The 19,414-nt window shown below is 41.7% G+C and overlaps 1 protein-coding gene across 1 annotated transcript; it reads right to left on the bottom strand.

Annotated features, from left to right (window-relative positions):
* Positions 1 to 17,908: 17,908 nt before the first annotated feature.
* Positions 17,909 to 18,445, bottom strand: LOC120278447. Its single transcript, XM_039285240.1, has one exon. It carries the CDS (start codon positions 18,443 to 18,445, stop codon positions 17,909 to 17,911), a length of 537 nt encoding a protein of 178 aa, XP_039141174.1.
* Positions 18,446 to 19,414: the final 969 nt, after the last annotated feature.

Below are 19,414 nucleotides of genomic sequence, written 5' to 3' on the forward strand. Positions count from 1 at the left end.
CCCAGAGTGGATGATTGTTCAGACCTTTTATAACGGGTTGAATCCGAGCACAAGGAAACTCTTAGATGCGGCAACAGGAGGTACCTTAGGTAATAAGACCCCCGGTGAGGCCCATCAACTAATTGAGGAAATGGGGTTAAATAGCTACCAATGGAATGCTAGGGAGAAGAAGAAGGTAGTCGGGCTTCATGAGATAGATGTAGTAACTTCATTGGCGGCTCAAGTGGAATCATTGAGTAAGAAGTTAGATGTTTTAACTTCAAATAGAGTGGCGGCCGTGACTACTTGCACCGGGTGTGGTGGAGGACAAGCTCCCTCCAATTACCCGATCTCCATTGGTGATGCATCTTCGGTTGAGAATGTTGATTTTGTGGGTAATGTGATGAGGAATCAAGGGAATCCATGTAGCAACACCTACAATCCTGGTTGGAAGGATCATCCCAATTTCTCGTGGAGTAACCAAGTTCCACAAAAAAGCCATGGGGCCACCGGGTTTCCAACAACAACAAGCCCCAAACATGGAGGACCGAGTTTCCGGTTTGGAGACCCGAATGACCCCTTTGGAGAAGGGCCTTGACTAGATTCGTGCAATCATCGGATACAAGGTTTCAATCAGTTGAGGCTACACTTTAAGAATCAAGTGGGGAAAATTGCGAAGTCTCTATTGGAGAGACCACAAGGAAGCTTACCAAGCAATACCGAGACCAATCCTAGAGAGCATGTGAAGGCGATCACTTTGAGAAGTAGTCGTGAGGTTGAAGAGGGAACAAGCAAAGAGAAGAAGGTGGCACCCCCACCTTTCAAGCCAAGAATCCCCTATCCCTCTAGGTTGAAGAATGACCAAGCGGATGAACAATACAAGAAGTTCTTGAGTTTGTTCAAGCAACTCCACATCAATATTCCTTTTGTTGAGGCATTGGCTCAAATGCCTAAGTATGAAAAATTCTTGAAAGATTTGTTGCCTAAGGTTTCAAATGCCTAAGTTTGTCCGCATGGGCGTGGTCGGTCGCTCGGGTCGCGGCTCCCACACGGGCACCGCGGCCAGCCCCACGCCACGCGTGCCGGGCGCCACGCGGCTGCGCGGCGCCTCGGCGAGACCGAGCGCGCCCACGCGGACGCGTGGCTTCCCCACACGCCCGCGTGGGTTGGAAAAGTACCCAATAAGGCCAGAAAAGTGCTTGGCTTGCCCTCCACGCCCGCGTGGAGCCCTGTACTCATCAAATTCATGCTTAACTCGACTTCTTTTTGAAGCTTTATTTGCGTGTATGACACCAAGGACCGAAAAAAACTTGTTCGAAAATGCTTGAATTTCATACGGTTAACCTTGGATGAGAACATTATTTTTGGCACACCGGCAACACCGGGAAGACGACGTTGATGCTTGAGGCATCCCACTCATGATTCTTTAGTTTTCTTTACTTTTGTTTTCATTTATAGTTTTTCTTCATTTTATTTTTTTTATTTTATTTTTGTTTTTTTAGACTTTAGTTAACTTTGTGTTTTGTTTTGTTTGTGCGAGTTTGTGCTTCATGTGTTTACTTATAAGAACTCGTACATCTTTTCTATTTTGTTGAGCTTCACTGAACCCCTTGTCTATGTGCAGATGGCCTTGAGAGTGATGTTGATGGTGTTTTAGTCATAGACATGATCATGTGATATTGTTACATGGTCATGTGAGCTTCACAACCCGATGAACACATACACCCATGAGTTAGGCTTCACCAAACGAAGAATGAGGAGTTCAGGGGAGTCCTATTTTAATTGCATTCCCACACACATTATGCTTCCATTGTTATTATTTTTATTGTGCTTGCATGCGTACATTGAGGACAATGTACATCTTAAGTGTGGGGGAGGGTTCACCTTATACATGACTTTTTACTTGTGTTTTTCATGAGCATGCTCTTGTTGCCAATGAAGGTTCACCTTAGAGTTAAGAGTTTAATTCTTAGTTTTTTTGGAGGTTATAAACATGGATTTTTATCATGCTATAGTTTTTCATCCAATTTTTATTGAATATTTTTTTCTCCGATTGCTCTTTGTGCACTTTTCTCGCTCATTAGACCTATGAAGACTCTAGTTCATTATGTTTGGGACTTTAGTGTGCTAGTTTTTATTTTTTAAAAAAATCCGAAAAAAATTTGAAAAGAATTGGAAATTGTTTGTACATAGGGGGTGGAAAGAGCTACCACCCATGATGTATGTAGCTACTCTCATAAGTCGGATACTTGTTATGCCCTAATGAGAGAAAGAGCTATCTCATGGGATGTGTGAAAGCTACCATCCTTGGTAGAAAGAGCTACCACCTCGAAAGTGTGAAAGCCACTCGGGAGGCATCTTGGGAAAGGGCTACCTTAGAGGTTGTGTGAAGCTACTACCTATTCTTTCTGTTTATAAATAAGTCCCATGTTAATAAGAATTTGGTAGTGGACATAGTGTTGAAATGAGTTGAGTTTTTCACACACACACGCATTCGGATTTTATCACATTCATTTTTGATTGGATTGTTTGCTAGAGCATTGATTGTTTTGTCTAGTGTTTGATTCTCTCCATGACTGTAGAATTTTATTCTTGTACTCTTTTGGTGAACCTAAGGCCAAGCACTTCTCTTTTCTTTCCATGAGTTTAATGTTTAATTTTGCTTGAGGACAAACAAAGACTTAAGTGTGGGGGAGTTTGATAAATGCTTGAGTAGACATATTTTTATATATGTTTTACATGCATTGAGCATCATTTTTACTATGGTTTATGTCTCATATTGTGTATTTGGTGTTCTTTTATGCATATAGGTTGTGAATGCCTTGAAGAGTAAAAAGGAAGAAAAGATGGGCTATAAAGACATAATGTTGGGAGTTCTTGTTCAATTCAAGGACCAAGACACGAGAGGAGTTTATAAACGTGGAGATGTGTGCCAACTTCCAAGAAGATTCAAGTCAATTCACTAGTTGGAAGGGCACAAAGGCAGCCACAACTTCATGTTTCTTCTCTTTGTGAAGATTGCAGGACCTCTCAAAGATACATCGATGAAGAAAAGTTTTATAGCCTACCACATGGGCGTGTGCCCGGACATGTGGCCTAAAGAGAAAGAGTGATTGGACCGCGTTTTGTGAAAAAGTACTGTAGCAAAATTCGTAGCGATCTGTATCAAAAGTTCCCGTCCACTCGCCCGCGTGAAAATTCTGCGACTCACGCGCCGCGTGGAAAATCTACACGGGCGCGTGAGGGCACGTGACAGGCACGATTTAAGGCCTATAAATAGCCGTTTTGCCCTATTCTTTCTCATCTTTTGTGCGGCTCTTGAGGGGTGAGACGGCTAGGGGTTTGGAGAGGAGGTCTTTGCGGCTTTGGAGGCGCTTCGTCACCAACTTTGATCGATTCCTCCTCCGTCATAGCATCAAGGAAGCCACCGGTGAACCTAGCTTCGGAGTGGGTCCTTCAAGACGTCGAAGCTCTCCATCAAGGCCATCAGTTCATATATAAGGAGGTTTATTTCTATGGTTTTTAATGTACTTTCATTCATTGATGGTGTGTTTTGTATGTTGCTCCATGGAGAGCTAAAAACCCTAGAGGGTATTTGGGCTTGTGAACCCTAGGATTCTCATCTTTTATGGATTTGCTTAGTGTTTCTATTTAATCCGAGTTTGATTAAGTTTTTAATCTTGTATTCTCATTTGCTTGCTTGTTTAATTAATCCTTGTGGTTGATTGGATTTGCATGATTTGTTACTTTGATGTGAGAGAGGTCTCCATTAGAGTTAGAACTTCAAGGTTAAAGAGGGTTGAGAGGGTGAGTCATGAGATAGTGGAATGTCCCTCTCCCTTCTGATTGAGTGTATTCTATCTCCGTTCCCTAAGCTCTATGCAACCATATTTGGTGTGAGGCGTGAGATTGAGAGATTTCTCCCCCGGGACCTTGTAGGGGGTTAGGATCCTTCGCGGGGAATTAGGGTTGGATCAATCTTTAGGAATCGGATACAACTCTTGGAATCCCTAGAGTGCTTTGCAGTCATATGTGGTGTGAGGTGTTGAGATTGAGCGATTTCTCCACGGGACCTCGTAGGGGACTAGTATCGGTGATCGGGGAGGCCGGATCCGATTATATTTGGATTTCCACGACTTAACTTACTCATCATAGAAACACTTTTGCTTATTCGGTACCTAATACCGAATCCTAGGGGAGCATTGCCCGAATACCCCACTTTTCTTGATTGAGATCTCCATCCATTTTACCCTTGCATATTTGTCTCCGGTATTCATTTCTTCGCACATTAGATCACCACACCTTTCCATTTATCATTAGGTTAGAAAGCAGAGAAGAAGTTAGTACTAGTAACCCTGTTCCCTGTGGATTCGACTACCCACTCACCGGGGTAATTATTACTTTGACACCCGTGCACTTGCGGTTTACACGCATATTCAGACGTGTGTCAAGTGCTTTAGTGATCTTAGATGCTTCTTGCTCGGCGGTTTTGCAAAAGAACATGCCAAACAAGAGGAAAAGCCCGGGAAGCTTCATCATTACATGCACCATTGGCAATTTAGGTGAAGAAATGACATTGGCGGACTCAGGGGCCAGTATTAATGTCATGCGTCATGCCATACTCCTTCTTTCAGAAGCTAGGCTTGGGCGAGCCTAGGCCCACTTGGATGACTTTATAATTGGCGGACCCAACGGTGATTGATATGGATGGCGTGGAGCTAACTTTGAGAGTTGGAGATGACAAGCTCACATACTGCCTTGCTAAAGCCATGAGACATTCTCTTGATTTTGATGATATTTTTTATTTTCTAGATACTATTGATGAGATTGTTGATGAATATATGCAGAAAATGTTCAATCCGGACCCCTACGAGGGTTTATTCGACCAAGAGGAGGAAAATAAAGAAGTAATGATGCTTGGCTCGACGGAAGAAGTACCGTCTACTCCAGGGATCCTGAAGAAGGTTCTTCGGAAGATGAAGAGGGCGAGGAGACACCACCGGAAATGCTCCAAGGCTATTGGAGATGCGCGTGAACCGAACAAGTTGGATCAACCATTGCTAGGTGGCCCCAAGCACGATAACTCTCCCTCTACCTTCAAGAGACTTTGCTCGTCATGTTTTCAAGCCATGGGTAAGAGTGAAACATTCATCTATGAGCCCCTGTGAGGTAAGGACGAGGTACGTCAAGCTAAGTGACATAAAAAAAAGCGCTTCATGGGAGGCAACCCAAGTATTTACAGTTTTTCTTAGTTGTTAGTTTAGCTTTTGCATGAATAACTTGTTGAGTGTTGGTGTCTTGATTTTTAGATGCTTTTGCTGTGTTATATTGTGGGTTAAGATGTCATCGTGTGTTTTCATGAGGATTTGGCGAAGTTTAAGTCGCTTGAGCTTATTTTTAATGTTTTCTGCTTGTGTATTTTGCATAAAAGAGCAGGCTCTGAATGTGTAAACATGTTTAGGAAATTTCTGCAGAGCTTGTAGAGTTTACTAAGTCATCCAGAGAAAACACACGGGCGTGTGGAATTTTCGCACGACCGTGGATTTGTATTGTGAGCTCATTCAGAGAAGGCACAGAGGCGTGGACTCGACCCTGTGAGCGACCTTGCGATTTTTGCATGCCCGTGGGTAACTTCCGCACGGACGTGTATTTTCCTGCAGAGATTTGGCAAATTATCCCGAGAGCTCATAAGGGCGTGGACTCGCCCCTATGGGCAAACCTGTGAAAAACGAACGGGTGTGGGAATTTTTCACACGCCCGTGCGAATCTTTGCAGACGAGCTCTCCTCATCCCGAGAAGACACAGGGGAGTGCGGTTGCCCCTGTGAGTTGGGCCTGTGAATTTCCACCCCCGTGCGGAATTTCTGTACAGGCGTGCGAAACACTTAGCGATTCTTCTCGGTTTCATAGAGAAGCCACATGGACGTGCGGCTGCCCCTGTGGGTCGGGCGCACGGGCATGGGTATTTTCCACATGCCCATGTGCTAGCATTTAGAGACAGTGAGTTTTATCCCGAGAGTGCACAGGGGCGTGTGTCTGCCCCTGGGGCTCTCTTCTGTGGAGATGCACGGGTATGGGTAATTTCCACGCGCCCGTGCGGATGTACAAAACGCCAAGAGTCGCAAGTCCTTTTAAAAGGATCATCATTTCTTCTCATTTTCACACTTCCCATTCATCTGCAAGCACACTCACACTTTCTCCCGACTTTGTATTGCCAATTTGGAGTGATTTTCACTTGTTTTCCCGGCCAATTCAAAGTTTTTCATCTCAACTCATCAGTAAACCATTATCTTTATTTTTCTTCATCAATTCTTGATTTTAATCGATGAAATCGGTCAATCATGCTTCGTTTCTGCAATTAGAATGATTATACATGTTAAGAACGAAGTTAGAAAGAATTTAAAAATGTATTGTTAGATTTTTTTGGCGCAGCCGTGCGTTTGTTCACGCCCTGTGGATCTACACGGGCGTGTGGAAATTCTGCACGACTGTGTGGATTTCTGTCGCATTACTTAATTAACTGGTTTGATAAATTTTCTTTCAAATTTTACAGATTATGGCACCTCGGTTAAAGAAGCAAGCTGAAAAATGGCCACGTGAGTCGAGAGTATGAGATTGACTATCCCCGAGCATCAAGCTCGTTTTAAGCATCTGTCGAGACTTCGGTTCGGACATGCTCGATTCCTGGACACGAGCATATTGAGAGATTTACAGCAGGGAGATGAGTTCACAGATGAGGTCGAGGATCTCGTTTCGGTCGGTAGATAGAGGCAGTTATTATCGATTAGGGAGCCAGCCATCGTTAGCCTACACTTGAAATCTTATCGTCATTCGAGTTCGATAGATCTTATACGAGATTCAACAGCCTCGACGCCATCAATTCAGAGTATTTGGACAGTACTAAAGCATGAGCATCACTCAGTTTTCAGTTCAACTTGGCTTGTACGAGGAGGAGTTTACAGACACTGAGGAGTATTCCCAGTTATCGACAGATAACCCTGGAGCGTTGACCTCGCAGAGAGCTTACCTAGCATTGTGTGGTCAGGGCCAGTATGAGTCGGCGGTGTCCAAGGCCACGTGCCTTTCCCAACCCGTGTACCGATATTTACACGCCATTCTGAGCAGGTTGGTGAATGGCCGTGTTGATAGCACTAGCGTTCTGAGCCGGCGGGAGCTTCTGTACTTGTATTCAATTGTGCAGCGCATGCCGATTCATCTAGGGCACATCATCGCATAGTACATTCGACATCAGGGACAGTATGCTAGATTGGGAATGATCTTCTCAGGCCCCTACATTACGAGACTAGTTTTAGGTATAGGTCTCTTGGACGCGATTCATGGGGCCGAGAAGACGAGTATACCTGCACCCCTGAGCCTGGAGACGATGAGATTGATGTTTATGGTCCGCAAGGTTCGGACGGGAGTTTATGCTTTGGTTCTACCAGCTCCAGACATAGCTGAGGATGAGGGTGATGCTGCCGAGGCTTCTTATCCTGCTCCTGAGACTCAGTCAACGCCGATGGAGACCGACGCACCCCCTGCGGCAGAGGACCCACCCCCAGTATGCATATTTTCACCATCTTGAGCCCATGATCGTTTTGAGAGGCTCGAGAATGCTTTGGGGGTGGTACGGACTGAGATTGCTGAGGCACGAGCAGAGATAGCAGAGATTCGTGCGACGCAGGCCACATAGTTCACAGAGTTCATGGCCCGTTTTGACATTCTACAACAGATCCTCCAGAGAGACACTGCCTCACCATTTATGCTGTGACCCCGCACATCTCAAGTACCTCCTGCATCACCCTCATCGGATTCACCAGCGACGTTCGACTATGCAGTAACAGAGCCAGAGCACGACACGACACTTGACTTTATTTTCATTTCTTTGATTGCACTTTCTATATTGGACTTGTATACTCAGAAAGGACTTTCCTTCTGAGTTTATTTTCATTCTGTTGTCTCGAGTTGTATTCATTACCTTATCTTTTATATATACTCAAGCTGTTTTTATTTTATTGAGCTTCACTGAACCCCATCGTGTATGCGTGCAGATGGTCTTGTCATCATGGGAATTGAGAACTTGTCATAGACACGCCCAAGGTGCTTCAGCATTTGGTCGTGTATGCTTCACAACTTATTGGAACACCACTCCAAATGAATTAGCTCTATCAAATGCAACACTAGGAGTCAGGGGAGTATTGTTTTGATTGCTTCTCCCATATTTATTCTTGATTGATATACATTTTGAGTGAGCTCGCATGTGTATATTGGGGATAATGTACAACTTAAGTGTTGGGAGGGGGAGTTTTATAGTGCACATATTTTTTATATTAGTCTTATTTGTTATGCATGCTCACGTAGCCAATGGCGGTTCACCTTAGTCGCAATGATTGTATTTTCGAGTATAGGAGAATTTTTAACATTGAATATTCTCATACTCTAGTTCTTGCTTGAATGTTTAGGAATTTTTGCCCGATTGACACTTGTGCACTACTCACTCTTTAAACTCTTTTGGAAACTCAAGTTTGATGTTAAAGGGACTAGTTTTAGTATTGTTTCTTATGTTATTTTGCTGAAAAAAATGGAAAAATGAAAAGAAAGAACAAAATAGTTTTGTTGTTTATTTGTGCTTGTTGGGTTGAAAGAGCTACCACCTATGATGTATGAAGCTACTCTCATAAGTGAGATACTAGTTATGCCCTAATGAGAGAAAGAGCTTTCTCATGGGATGTGTGAAAGCTACCACCCGATAGAAAGAGCTACCACCTCGAAAGTGTGAAAGCCACCTTAGCAGCCGCTTTGGAGAGGGCTACCTTAGAGAATGTGTGAAGCTACTACCCTTTTTTTGAATTTTTGATACCTTTTGTAGATAAATAAGTCCCTTTTACGTAGAACTTTGAGGAGTATACCTTGGGTTGACTTGAGTGAGTTCACACACTTACACGATTTCGGGTTGGTTGTCCTTTTTTATTCAAGTTTTTAGCTAGAGCATTGATTTTTCATATTTAGTGTTGAAATTTCCCTTACTTGTAGAATGCTCTCTTTGCATGCTTTGGTGAACCTAAGGCCAAGCACTTAAAATATTTCCTTCATCTATGCATACAATATTTTAATTTTTTTGCTTGAGGACAAGCAAAAGCTTAAGTGCGGGGGAGTTTGATAAGTGCTTGTGTGATAAGAATGCAAAGTATTCTTTCCTTATGATGAGCATTACTTTTATCTGGTTTTAACACTAATACGTGTGTATTTATGTTACTTTCATGCATATAGGGTTGTGAAGCCAAATCTTAGAGAAAGAAGCCAATGTAGATCGTGAGTGCACCATTTGGAGGAAATCTTGAGAAGGTTCAAACGCGAAGACATAAGTCGGGTTCAAGATGCTAGAATGTGTGCCAACCTCCTTGTATTCAAGCTAGCACAATGATTTGGAGGGGCACAAAGGCAGTCACATTCTAAGTATTCTGGCTTGTGCACGTGTAACAAGATCTACACCAACGCGGCCGTTCATTGAAGAAGCAAAGTGATCTACAACGTAAATGTGTGCCCGTTTATGTTACCTCGATGAAAGCAAGGTTTCGGGAGTGTTTCGAACAGGTACTGTAGCAACACTGCAGTAAACTACTGTAGCAGGTACTGTTCACATCCGGCCGAAGAAGTAGTCCAGAGAAGCCACATGGGCGTGTGAAAATTTCATATGCCCGTGCGTTAATTCCATACACGCTGTGTGAAATATTCACAGGGGCATGTGGATTCCCGATTCCAACCCTTTAAAAGCTGATTTCAGCATTCTTTTCTCCATCTTTTCCCCAACTTGAGAGAGGGATGCGGCTAGAGTTTTGAGAGGTATTGGCTATGGATTAGGAAAGGTTCTACTTCTCCGACATCGCGCTCCATTTGCAAGAAGGTTTGTGGGAGAGCTTTCATCGGTACCGATCCAGCGAGGTGTATCCTAGGCCGGACAAAGGGACCTTTGGACAAGTAGAGGACTCTCCACAATACCATCGTCATGACTATCGAGGGGTTTTCTATGGATTCATTGCTTTCACATTCGATTTCATTGATTGTAATTAGCTCCATGGAGAGCTAAACCACTAGTGGGTACTTGGATTATGAACCCTAGGATGTACTCGTTTCATTGAACTTTATTATTATGCTTTCATTAATTGATTTTTTTATTGAGTTCCAGTCTTGAATGCATTGATTGTATGAATACTCCCTTAGAGTGACACTAGGGTTGAGAGTTCTTGTTGGTAACCTTTGTGAGTGAGTGACACACCACGAGAGTTAGACAAAGCTAGATTGGAGATGGTTGAGAGGGTGAGTCGAGAGGTAGCGGAGCATCCCCTTTCCCTCCGGTGTGATTTATTCTACCTCCAATTCCTCGAATTCTTTACGGTCATAGTAGAGTGAATGGGCTAAGGGATGACCTTCCGTTGGGGCTTAGTTGTGGGTGTAATGGAGTGAAGCATTGAAGTGATTTTAGCATCTAGGGCTTAATTGTGGCTAGGGACCTTCTACATGGACCAAAGGGTTAGGTCTACATATAGGAAGAGGATTTATCACTTGGAATCCCTAGAACTCATTGCATTTCTATACGAGTGCGAGGTTGAGAAATTGTTCAATTTCTCCTCAGGGACATGTATAGTGTTAGGCATGGTTAACCTTAGATTTGGGACCATGTATTAAAGGATCTCCATGACTCATTAATGCATTAGTTAGGAAGCATAATAGAGGGTTTTTTGCACTTGAAACGATTGTCCTAGGCGGATCAATATCCGAGTACCCCATTTATATCGATTGCCTTACCTCTCTTTTACTTGTGCTCTCTCTGTCTTGTCTCTTTTAATTTTGTTTGCATTACATCTTGTCACACAAATCACTATTCATATTTCGCTTAGTTAAGAAATAATTTAAGTATTTTTACTCCCTACTCCCTATGGATACGATACCCACTCACCTGAGATTTTATTACTTCGACATACCCGTGCACTTGCAAAAAATTTTAAGTAGCCGGGTGTCAAATGGTATGGTTGAGAAGAATTTTAAGTGATTGTGGTCGAAAGCTTGATGGTTCCTCTGTACTGTAGTGTGATAATCTGTCCACCATAGCTATTACAAAAAATCTAGCTTATCATGCAAGGACCAAACACATAGATGTTAGGTTTCACTTCATCCGGAGCTTGGTGACAGATGGATTAATTACACTATAGCATTGTAGCTCAAGTGATCAATTAGCAAATGTTTTCACTAAGTCCCTGCCTGCGGAGAAGCACAAGAGCATGAGAGCTCAACTCGGAGTCAAGATGCTTCAATCAAGGAGAGGTGTTGCAGCTCACAATGGATCATGATTGAAGAAATATGGGTGTTGTGCAGGCATCAGCAGTGAGATGGGAGGCATGGTGATCATCTCTGGCAAAGAACGACAATGTATGGTTGGGCATGGTCAAGTATGGTTTGAAAAGTCTGGGGAGTGTTTTGAGTAGTATTAAAATATAGTATCTAGTGTTAAGGATATGGGCCAATGCTATCTAGGGGAGTGGAATCGAGTGACCAATGGGTGTCCGGTCTTAAGTTACTTTTATGTATTGACTATATTTTGATATATATTTTTGAATGAAATGGAGAAGCAAGTGATTGGCTGATACAAGCTGGAAAAGTCTTTGCTTTCTCTGGTCTGGCTTTTAGACTAGAGGAGCTCTCTTCCCTTCAACTTCATCTCTTATTTCCTTCAGGTTGGGTGCTGGAAGGTGTCATCGGAGCTTCGATCCTCAACAATCAAAAGGTTCTCCATGATAAAGCCAGTGAGGAGTACTTCTACTTAAGAGAACATGATGAGTAGCTAGTAAATATTTATTCCCTTGAAATCTAGGGATCTCTAAAATCACATGTGCTTCGAAAGATTCTCCTATTGCATAGATTCTGATTAGTGCTCTTAACTTGAGTCAAGGAATTTCAGAACATCATCATTCAGAATACTAAATAGAAGCAACATTCTGTTATTGAAGATTTTTCTCATAAAGCTTTTTATTGGAAAAATGTCCCACTGGATTTTAACAAGTCCTATGGAGGAACATACTTATTTTGTATCATTGGACCTCAATATTGAACTAATTCTAACACAACTATGTCCTTTTCATTTAGTTCAATAAGGACGTTTTGCAGAATAATTAAATTATCATAAAATGCTTCTTTTGCTTTATTCCATATTGTTTTTTGAATTTCTCCTGGTAATTGGTTTAGCCATTCCCTTCTAAATTTTAAATTTAAACCCATCAAGTTACTAAATTTTTCAGGTGAAATTGATGATTCAGGTTTAGTTTTTATACCTGACGAAGAAGGCTAGTTATAATTTTTGAATGTCAATTCTGTTTGGTGTAATGTATGGTATCCTCTCCATCCTATTGGAGTGCCTTTTTCCTACTGCTCTTTGTATAGTTCCCCATGTATGGTAGATGCCAGCTTTGCTTCCCGAAAATAACAGAACATATTCAGGTGCCTTCTTCATTTCTTTTGCCATATAGATACATGTGGTGTTAATTGCATTAAGTTTCGCTGTTGGCTTACTTGCTTGCCAGAAAGCATCTACTAAACTTGCTGTTGGTCATCAAGTTGAAAACCTTTCAGTGGGCTAAAAGATTTTTTAGATCCTGAAAGAGTAATTTTAAGCTGTATGGTTCCAAATTGCATAGTCTTCTTTTCTTCCATTTATTCAAAGGGACTGTTTGCAATTATGCGAGATAGTAAGTCTGCACAGATATTATTTCTTCCCTTGATATGTTTGATCTTCACACTTACTCCTGTCATGCACAGATAATCAGTAAAATTAATCCATTTATTAATAGATAATTTTTTATTATTTAATTTATGATAAAAATCTACAATAACTTGACAGTCTGTTCTTAAAGTAAATTCTGTTTTGTCATGGAGGAAAATTTTAAATTTATGTATAGTATATAAGCATACCATTATTTCTGCATCAAGTGCAGTTATATGTGTTTTGTATATTCCACTACAATATCTGGCTATCTTTTTTACTTTTTTCTGGTGAATCTTTTAAAGGTTTCCACTCGAGGATTCCTCCCCATCCTTCTAGACATCCATTTGTCTCAATAATGACATAGCTGTTAGATTCAGGAAATATTAAAGGAGGTAGTTTTCTGACTTCTTCCTTTAATATTTTTATTTATTTCCAATCATGTGTATTAAACTTTCTTTCACCTTTTTGTGCACACTTATTATATCAAGGTCTGGTTTATCTGCTGAGATTAGGAATATAATTTCTTGCGTAATTGGGAATTCCTAAAAATTGCTGTAGACCCTTAAGTGTTTCTAGGTCTTTGTTTATGTATTCAATAATTCTTTTGACAATGTGAGGCTGCAATTTAACCTCTATGTCTCATATTTCTAATCCTAGAAATTCTATTCTTGAAACTCCAACTTTTATTTTGGACTTTGAAATTATTAGTCCTTGCTTTTGACATATGTCAAAAATGTTAAAAGATGTTTGACATGATATGTGATATCATTTGAGAATATTGCAATGCCATCAATATAGATAGAAATGAAATCATTATATTTTTGAAAAATGCTATCCATTTTTCTTTGAAAGATTGCTGGTGCATTTTTAGGCCAAATGGCATAACTAGCCACTCAAAGTGACCTTGTGGACAAATGAAGGCTTTCCATTCAGTACTTTCATAATGCATACTTATTTGATAAAATCCTGATTTTAGATCAAATTTGTTGTAGGCCTTTTTATGTCTTATTTTTAATAGCAAATAACCAATGCCTGGCAATGTATATTTGTCTTTGTATGTAGTGTCATTTAGCCTTTTCTAATTATAGACCATTCTGCTTTTTCCTCTTAGTTATTCACAGTGTTTATTTACTATGAAAGCTGCTATTCTGTGTCTTCTTTTAGAGGGTCTTATTACCTTAATAGAAACGAGTTCATCTATGTGTTGTTTATATTCTTCTGACATCTAAGGTGGTGGTATTATGGGCTTGTCTTGGATTATCAAATCAGGGTTGATTATATCAAGCTTGCAGACTACCCGATTATTTTCCCAATACTTTAGCGGATCATTTCCTATGTACTATAATTCTTCTAATTTTTTATTAATAGGCATTATTTGCTGTTTAAATTCTGTAGGTTTGCCTATGTTGTAATACATACTTTCTGTTATGTGAAGAGTTTCTATGTAGGATAAATTTTTCTCTTCTTCATGTATTTCTGCCATGTTGTATTTTGCTATTGGAGTAGTTTGAATAATGTCTACCTTTTTATAAAAAAATTACTACTCCTTCTATTCTAATTCCTCCTCTGAATGAATGTATGAAATTCATTCCTATTATTATTTGGTGATTATCATCTTTATTTGCATGGATAACATAAGTTAAAGGAATGGTATACCTTTCTTTGTTGAGTATTTTCTACCCTTGTTTTACCTTATGGAAAGTAGTTTGGATGTTGTTGAGACCTAACAAATTCACCTGGTTCATTATGAAAGATTGATTGCAAAAGAGAGAGATGCATTGTCCATTGATTGGTGCACCATATATAGGAGTATAACACGAGATAGTTGGAAAGCTTAATTAACAGGAATCAATTAATAATCAATTTGAAAACTATCCTAATTTGGTTAGATAGAAATCCGCTGGTGAACTGTACAGGTAGGCTATCACCCCTTCCCCCCGTGCAGCATCAAACGAGAGCATGGCAGACATTGAGACTGGATAAAAATTCGAGGAAGAGTGTAGAGGGTAGTCCCTTGGTGAAGATATCCGCATATTGTAATGACGAGGGAACATGTAGCATGCGGACGTCGCCGAAGGCAACGCTATCAGAAACAAAATGAAGATCAATCTCTACATGTTTGGTCCGCTGATGTTGAACTAGATTTGTGGAGAGGTAGACGTAGAGACATTGTCGTAATGACAATGGTAGGGTTCTGGGCGGTCGACGGAGCTCAGTGAGAAGTTGACGAAGCCAAATAATCAGGTCATTGCCGAGGAAGATGGCATAGTCAGAGGTCGACTTGCGGGTGTTCGGACACCCAGCCCAGTCAGCATCAGAATAGGCCACTAGATCAGTACAGGTGGAAGCAGTGAGCTAAAGACCAAGGGTAACAGTGCCCTTGAGGTAGCGCAAGATGGGCTTGACAAGGTTAAGATGCGGCTCCCTAAAATCATGCATATGCAAGAAAAACTATTGGACAGCATGTGTGATGTCAGGACGAGTGAACATCAGGTGCTGGAGAGCATCGGCGAGGCTCCTGTAGAGGGTGGCGTCGGCCATTGGGGTGCCAACACTGGTAGGGAGCTTGACTCGGGTATCCATCGGCGTGGTACATGGATTGTACGAGTCCATGCCCGCCCAGGCTATTATCTCATACGCATATTTCTCTTACGAGAGGAAAAAACCATTGGGTGAGCATTTGACGGAGATGCTGAGAAAATAGTGAAAGGGACCAAGATAGGTCATAGAGAATTCCCAGTGGAGAAGCTAGATGATAGAGTTCAGCAAGGCTGAAGAGCTTGCTGAGAGAAGGATATCGTTGATGTACAGAAGTAAGTAGGGGGTGTCTGCGCCGTTGGTGTAGATGAAAAGGGATGGGTCACTCTTCAAAGCGATGAAGCCGATGGAGATGATGTACGTGGTGAAGCGGCTGAACCACGCGGGAGGAGCCTGCTTGAGCCCGTACAGAGATTTGTTGAGGTGGCACACGTGGTTAGGTAAAGCGTCATCGACGAAGCCGGGAGGTTGTTGACAGTAGACCGTCTCCTGGAGTGTTACATGTGGGAAGGTGTTCTTCACGTCAAATTGATGAATAGGCCAGGATAAACGTCTCGTCGTAGTTGATACCAGGTTACTGGGAGAAGCCGCGGAGAACCCAACGGGCCTTGTACTGGGCAAGTGATCCATTGGAGTTGAGCTTGTGACAAAAAATCCATTTGCAAGTGACGATGTTCACGTTGGAGAGGTGAGGAACAAGAGTCCATGTCTTGTTGGCGGTAAGAGCATGGAACTCATCGAGCATGGCATTTTACCATTTTGGGTCCTTGAGAGTGCCACGGTAGGTCTTAGGAATCAGCGAGAGCGTGTCTATGTGGAGGTCAAGGATGTCTAGAGGAAGGACGCGCAGACCAGACTTGCCACAAGTCCTCATAGTGTTTGCATTGTTGATCTGGACGATGGGTATGGCGCTCGCGATGGTGGAGGCCCGATGATTTTTGTGGGTGGCCCATGTGGACCAGCGGAGAGGGTCTTGGAAGACAGCGGCACCACAAGTGCTGGAGGCGAAGGCTTAGTAGGTTCACCAGAGCCTGCTGGTGCCAGCCCTGTTGGAGCAACCATGGCACTCGGCGAAGCAACTGAAGGGGGAGGTGCACCGCCTGGTGTTGTTGTACCTAAAAGAGACCATAAAATTGTGTTATTATGCTCAAGAAATGTGTAGCTAGCTAGGATGGATTTTGTGGTTTTGGAGATCAAAATCCATCCTAGCTACGGTTTGTTTGGAGATCAAGGTATTTGCAGCCCTTGTGGTTTGTGGGATAGCTAAGAAAGATGCATTCGACAGAGCTAGGAGCGAGCTTGTAACCTGTTGTGGTAGATAGGGTAGGGTAGCATTGATATCCAAATATACGGAGATGGTTATGGGAGGGTGTTCTGTTGTGTAAACAGTGGAAGGAAGTGCGATTTTAGAGTGTTTTGGTAGGGTTGTAGGTTGAAAAGATAAGTGGTAGTGGATAGGGCTTCAACCCAATAATGTGGAGGTATAGAGGCTTGGAAAAGAAGGAAGCAAATGATGTTGTTTGTGGAACGAATCACACATTTAGCCTTGCCATTTTGTTGTGAGATGTGGGGGCACAAAAAATGAAGTTGAATGCCATGGTCCAAGAAGAAGGATTGGACATGGAGGTTATCAAACTCGCCTCTGTTGTCACACTATATGTTTTGTGGGGTGGTATGAAATTGGGTGGAGACAAAAGTGATAAATCGTTTAAGGGTGGGGAAGGTGTCGGATTTGAAACATAGTGGAAAAGTTTATAAGAAATGTGTGAAATCATTAATACAAACAAGATAGTATTTTGGGTCGGAAACACTAGGAATTGGAGAGATCCAAAGATCAAGGGTATAAGTTTGAAAGCCTTAGTATTGAGAGAAACATATGAACTAAAAGACAAACAAATGTGTCGACCAAGTTGACAAGTATGGCAAATGTCACGACTCATACATTTATTACATTAAATAAGAGATGAACGTGCTAAATGAGAGAGAGCCGAACGGCCAATATAACCATGTCCGTGATGCCAAAGTTTTTCAGAGAGGACGTGAGTAGTAAGGATATGAGGCGTTGCTGGTGTGAGAATGTGTATGGGATAGAGACCATCAAAGCTATTACATCTCAGAATCACGATCCCGGTTTGGAGATCCTTCACAAAAAGACCAAAAGAATAAAATTCGACCTAACAAAAATTCTCATTAGTAAACTAACGAACAGAGATCAGGTTTTTAATGAAACCTGGAGAAACTAAGACATTGTTGAAAGAAAGGTATTTGGTAGTAGAAGAAATGGCGGTATAACTGGTGGCAGTGACGGGGAGAAGGGAACCGTCACCGACAATGACGTATTGAGAGTGAGAAGAAGAGAGGGAGCACGAGAGTATACTAGGATCTACAGAGAGGTGCGAGGACGCACCGGAGTCCATGTACCAGTAAGAGTCGCTCCGTGGACGGAGGCTCATGGTGTTCGTCGCTTGGATGAGGCCGTTGGCATCCCAACCTACTAGCACATGGACGGCCCATCTTGTGCTGTCATTAGATGTGCCTGTGGTGCAGGAGAGCTTGGGTACTGGCCCAAGATGCCTTGGCTCAGTACTAAAACCGGGGTCTGCCATATGCGCGTAGGGGCCTTTAGGGGCCAGAGTTAAAAAGTACCGGTCATAGGGTTGAAGAAGGGGACTGAAACACCTTGATAGTTATTGCCATTGGGTGAGCCGCCGCCATCGCCGCCGGCCTTCTTCGGCTTGGGTTTGTACTTGCCACCCCTGCTGCCACCATTGTTGTTGCTTTTGGTCGAGTAGTTGTACGTGTGCGGAGCAGAGGGGTTGCCGGTGGAGGAGTAGAGAGTGTTGGGAGCCGCCACCTTTTTAGTGTGAGATGCCTCATTCATCTGCAAAAGAGTACGCACCTCCAGAAAGTCAGGAAACGGAGTCTTGGTGGCGATGATGATGGAGATCATCGAGAAACGCTTGGTGAGGCCACGGAGGATTGTGAGGACGAGAGTCTCATCGCTGATGGCGTGGTCGAGGGCGCCGAGAGCATCAACGAGGGACTTCATCTTCTGATAGTACTGTAGCACAGGCAAATCCCCTTGTGCGGTGCCGCGGAACTCAGCCTCGAGAGCGAGGATGCGGATTTTCTTGTTGTTGCAGAAGAGGCCTTCGATGCTCGTCCAGATCATATGCGTAGCCATGAAAGATTGATTGCAAAAGAGAGATATGCATTGTCCATTGATTGGTGCACCATATATAGGAGTATAACAAGAGATAGTTGGAAAGCTTATTAACAAGTAGTCTATCACATTGTCTCTTCATAACATTCTTTTGGAAGAACATTTGGAGATAAACAACATTTCAAGGCTGTAGTATCCAATATTGCTCTTCCTGTGTATCCTTTGCCATTTATTTCTATCAGGGCTATCAAGTTCAAGAGATTGTTTTGTACGGCTTCTAATGAATTGATGATGTTTTGTTCTAATAGTTCATTTTTGTAGTAAAATAAACTTGTTCTGAACTTTCCAATTTTGAGATATGATGCTCTAGACTTATGATTTTTGCTTCAAATCCAAGTAATGTTTCAGCTATACACTTTAGGATTTAGGAGGAAGTTTTCGGTTTATCATTTAAGGTTAAAAATTTAAATTTAAGATTTAGATAATAAAGAGAGATTAATTTGTTTTTGAAAAGGAAGCGATAAAAAAGAATAGCGTTGATGCTGCCATAGATGCCAATTTGGCATCTACGTCATTCGCGAAATCTATTCAGTAAAAATATTATTACTCTATTTGTTAATCAAACATAATAATTTGAAATAAACATAAGTTTTTATAAGAAAATAAATTAATATAATTATAGCATTGTATCTAAGAATATTAAAAAAAAGGGAAAAAGTATTAAAAAAAATTGTGTGGTTTTTGAGATTTGCAAAATAAGGAGTGAGTGGTTCTCCAGATTTGCAAAAAAAGAAAAAACCATTACCAAGACATTGATGGTGTTAACTCACTGGGTAAAATCGTCATTTCATTTAAAACTAACTTATATAACATATATATATATATATTTTAAGTTTATTAATCTTTTCCCAAATTCTACTAAACAAAAAGAAACTTAAATTCCAAAAATCAAACAAAATCATGTTGAGAAATCATGTT

The sequence above is a fragment of the Dioscorea cayenensis genome, chromosome 16 (genome assembly GCF_009730915.1).
Source record: "Dioscorea cayenensis subsp. rotundata cultivar TDr96_F1 chromosome 16, TDr96_F1_v2_PseudoChromosome.rev07_lg8_w22 25.fasta, whole genome shotgun sequence".
In the NCBI taxonomy this organism is placed as follows: Eukaryota; Viridiplantae; Streptophyta; class Magnoliopsida; order Dioscoreales; family Dioscoreaceae; genus Dioscorea; species Dioscorea cayenensis.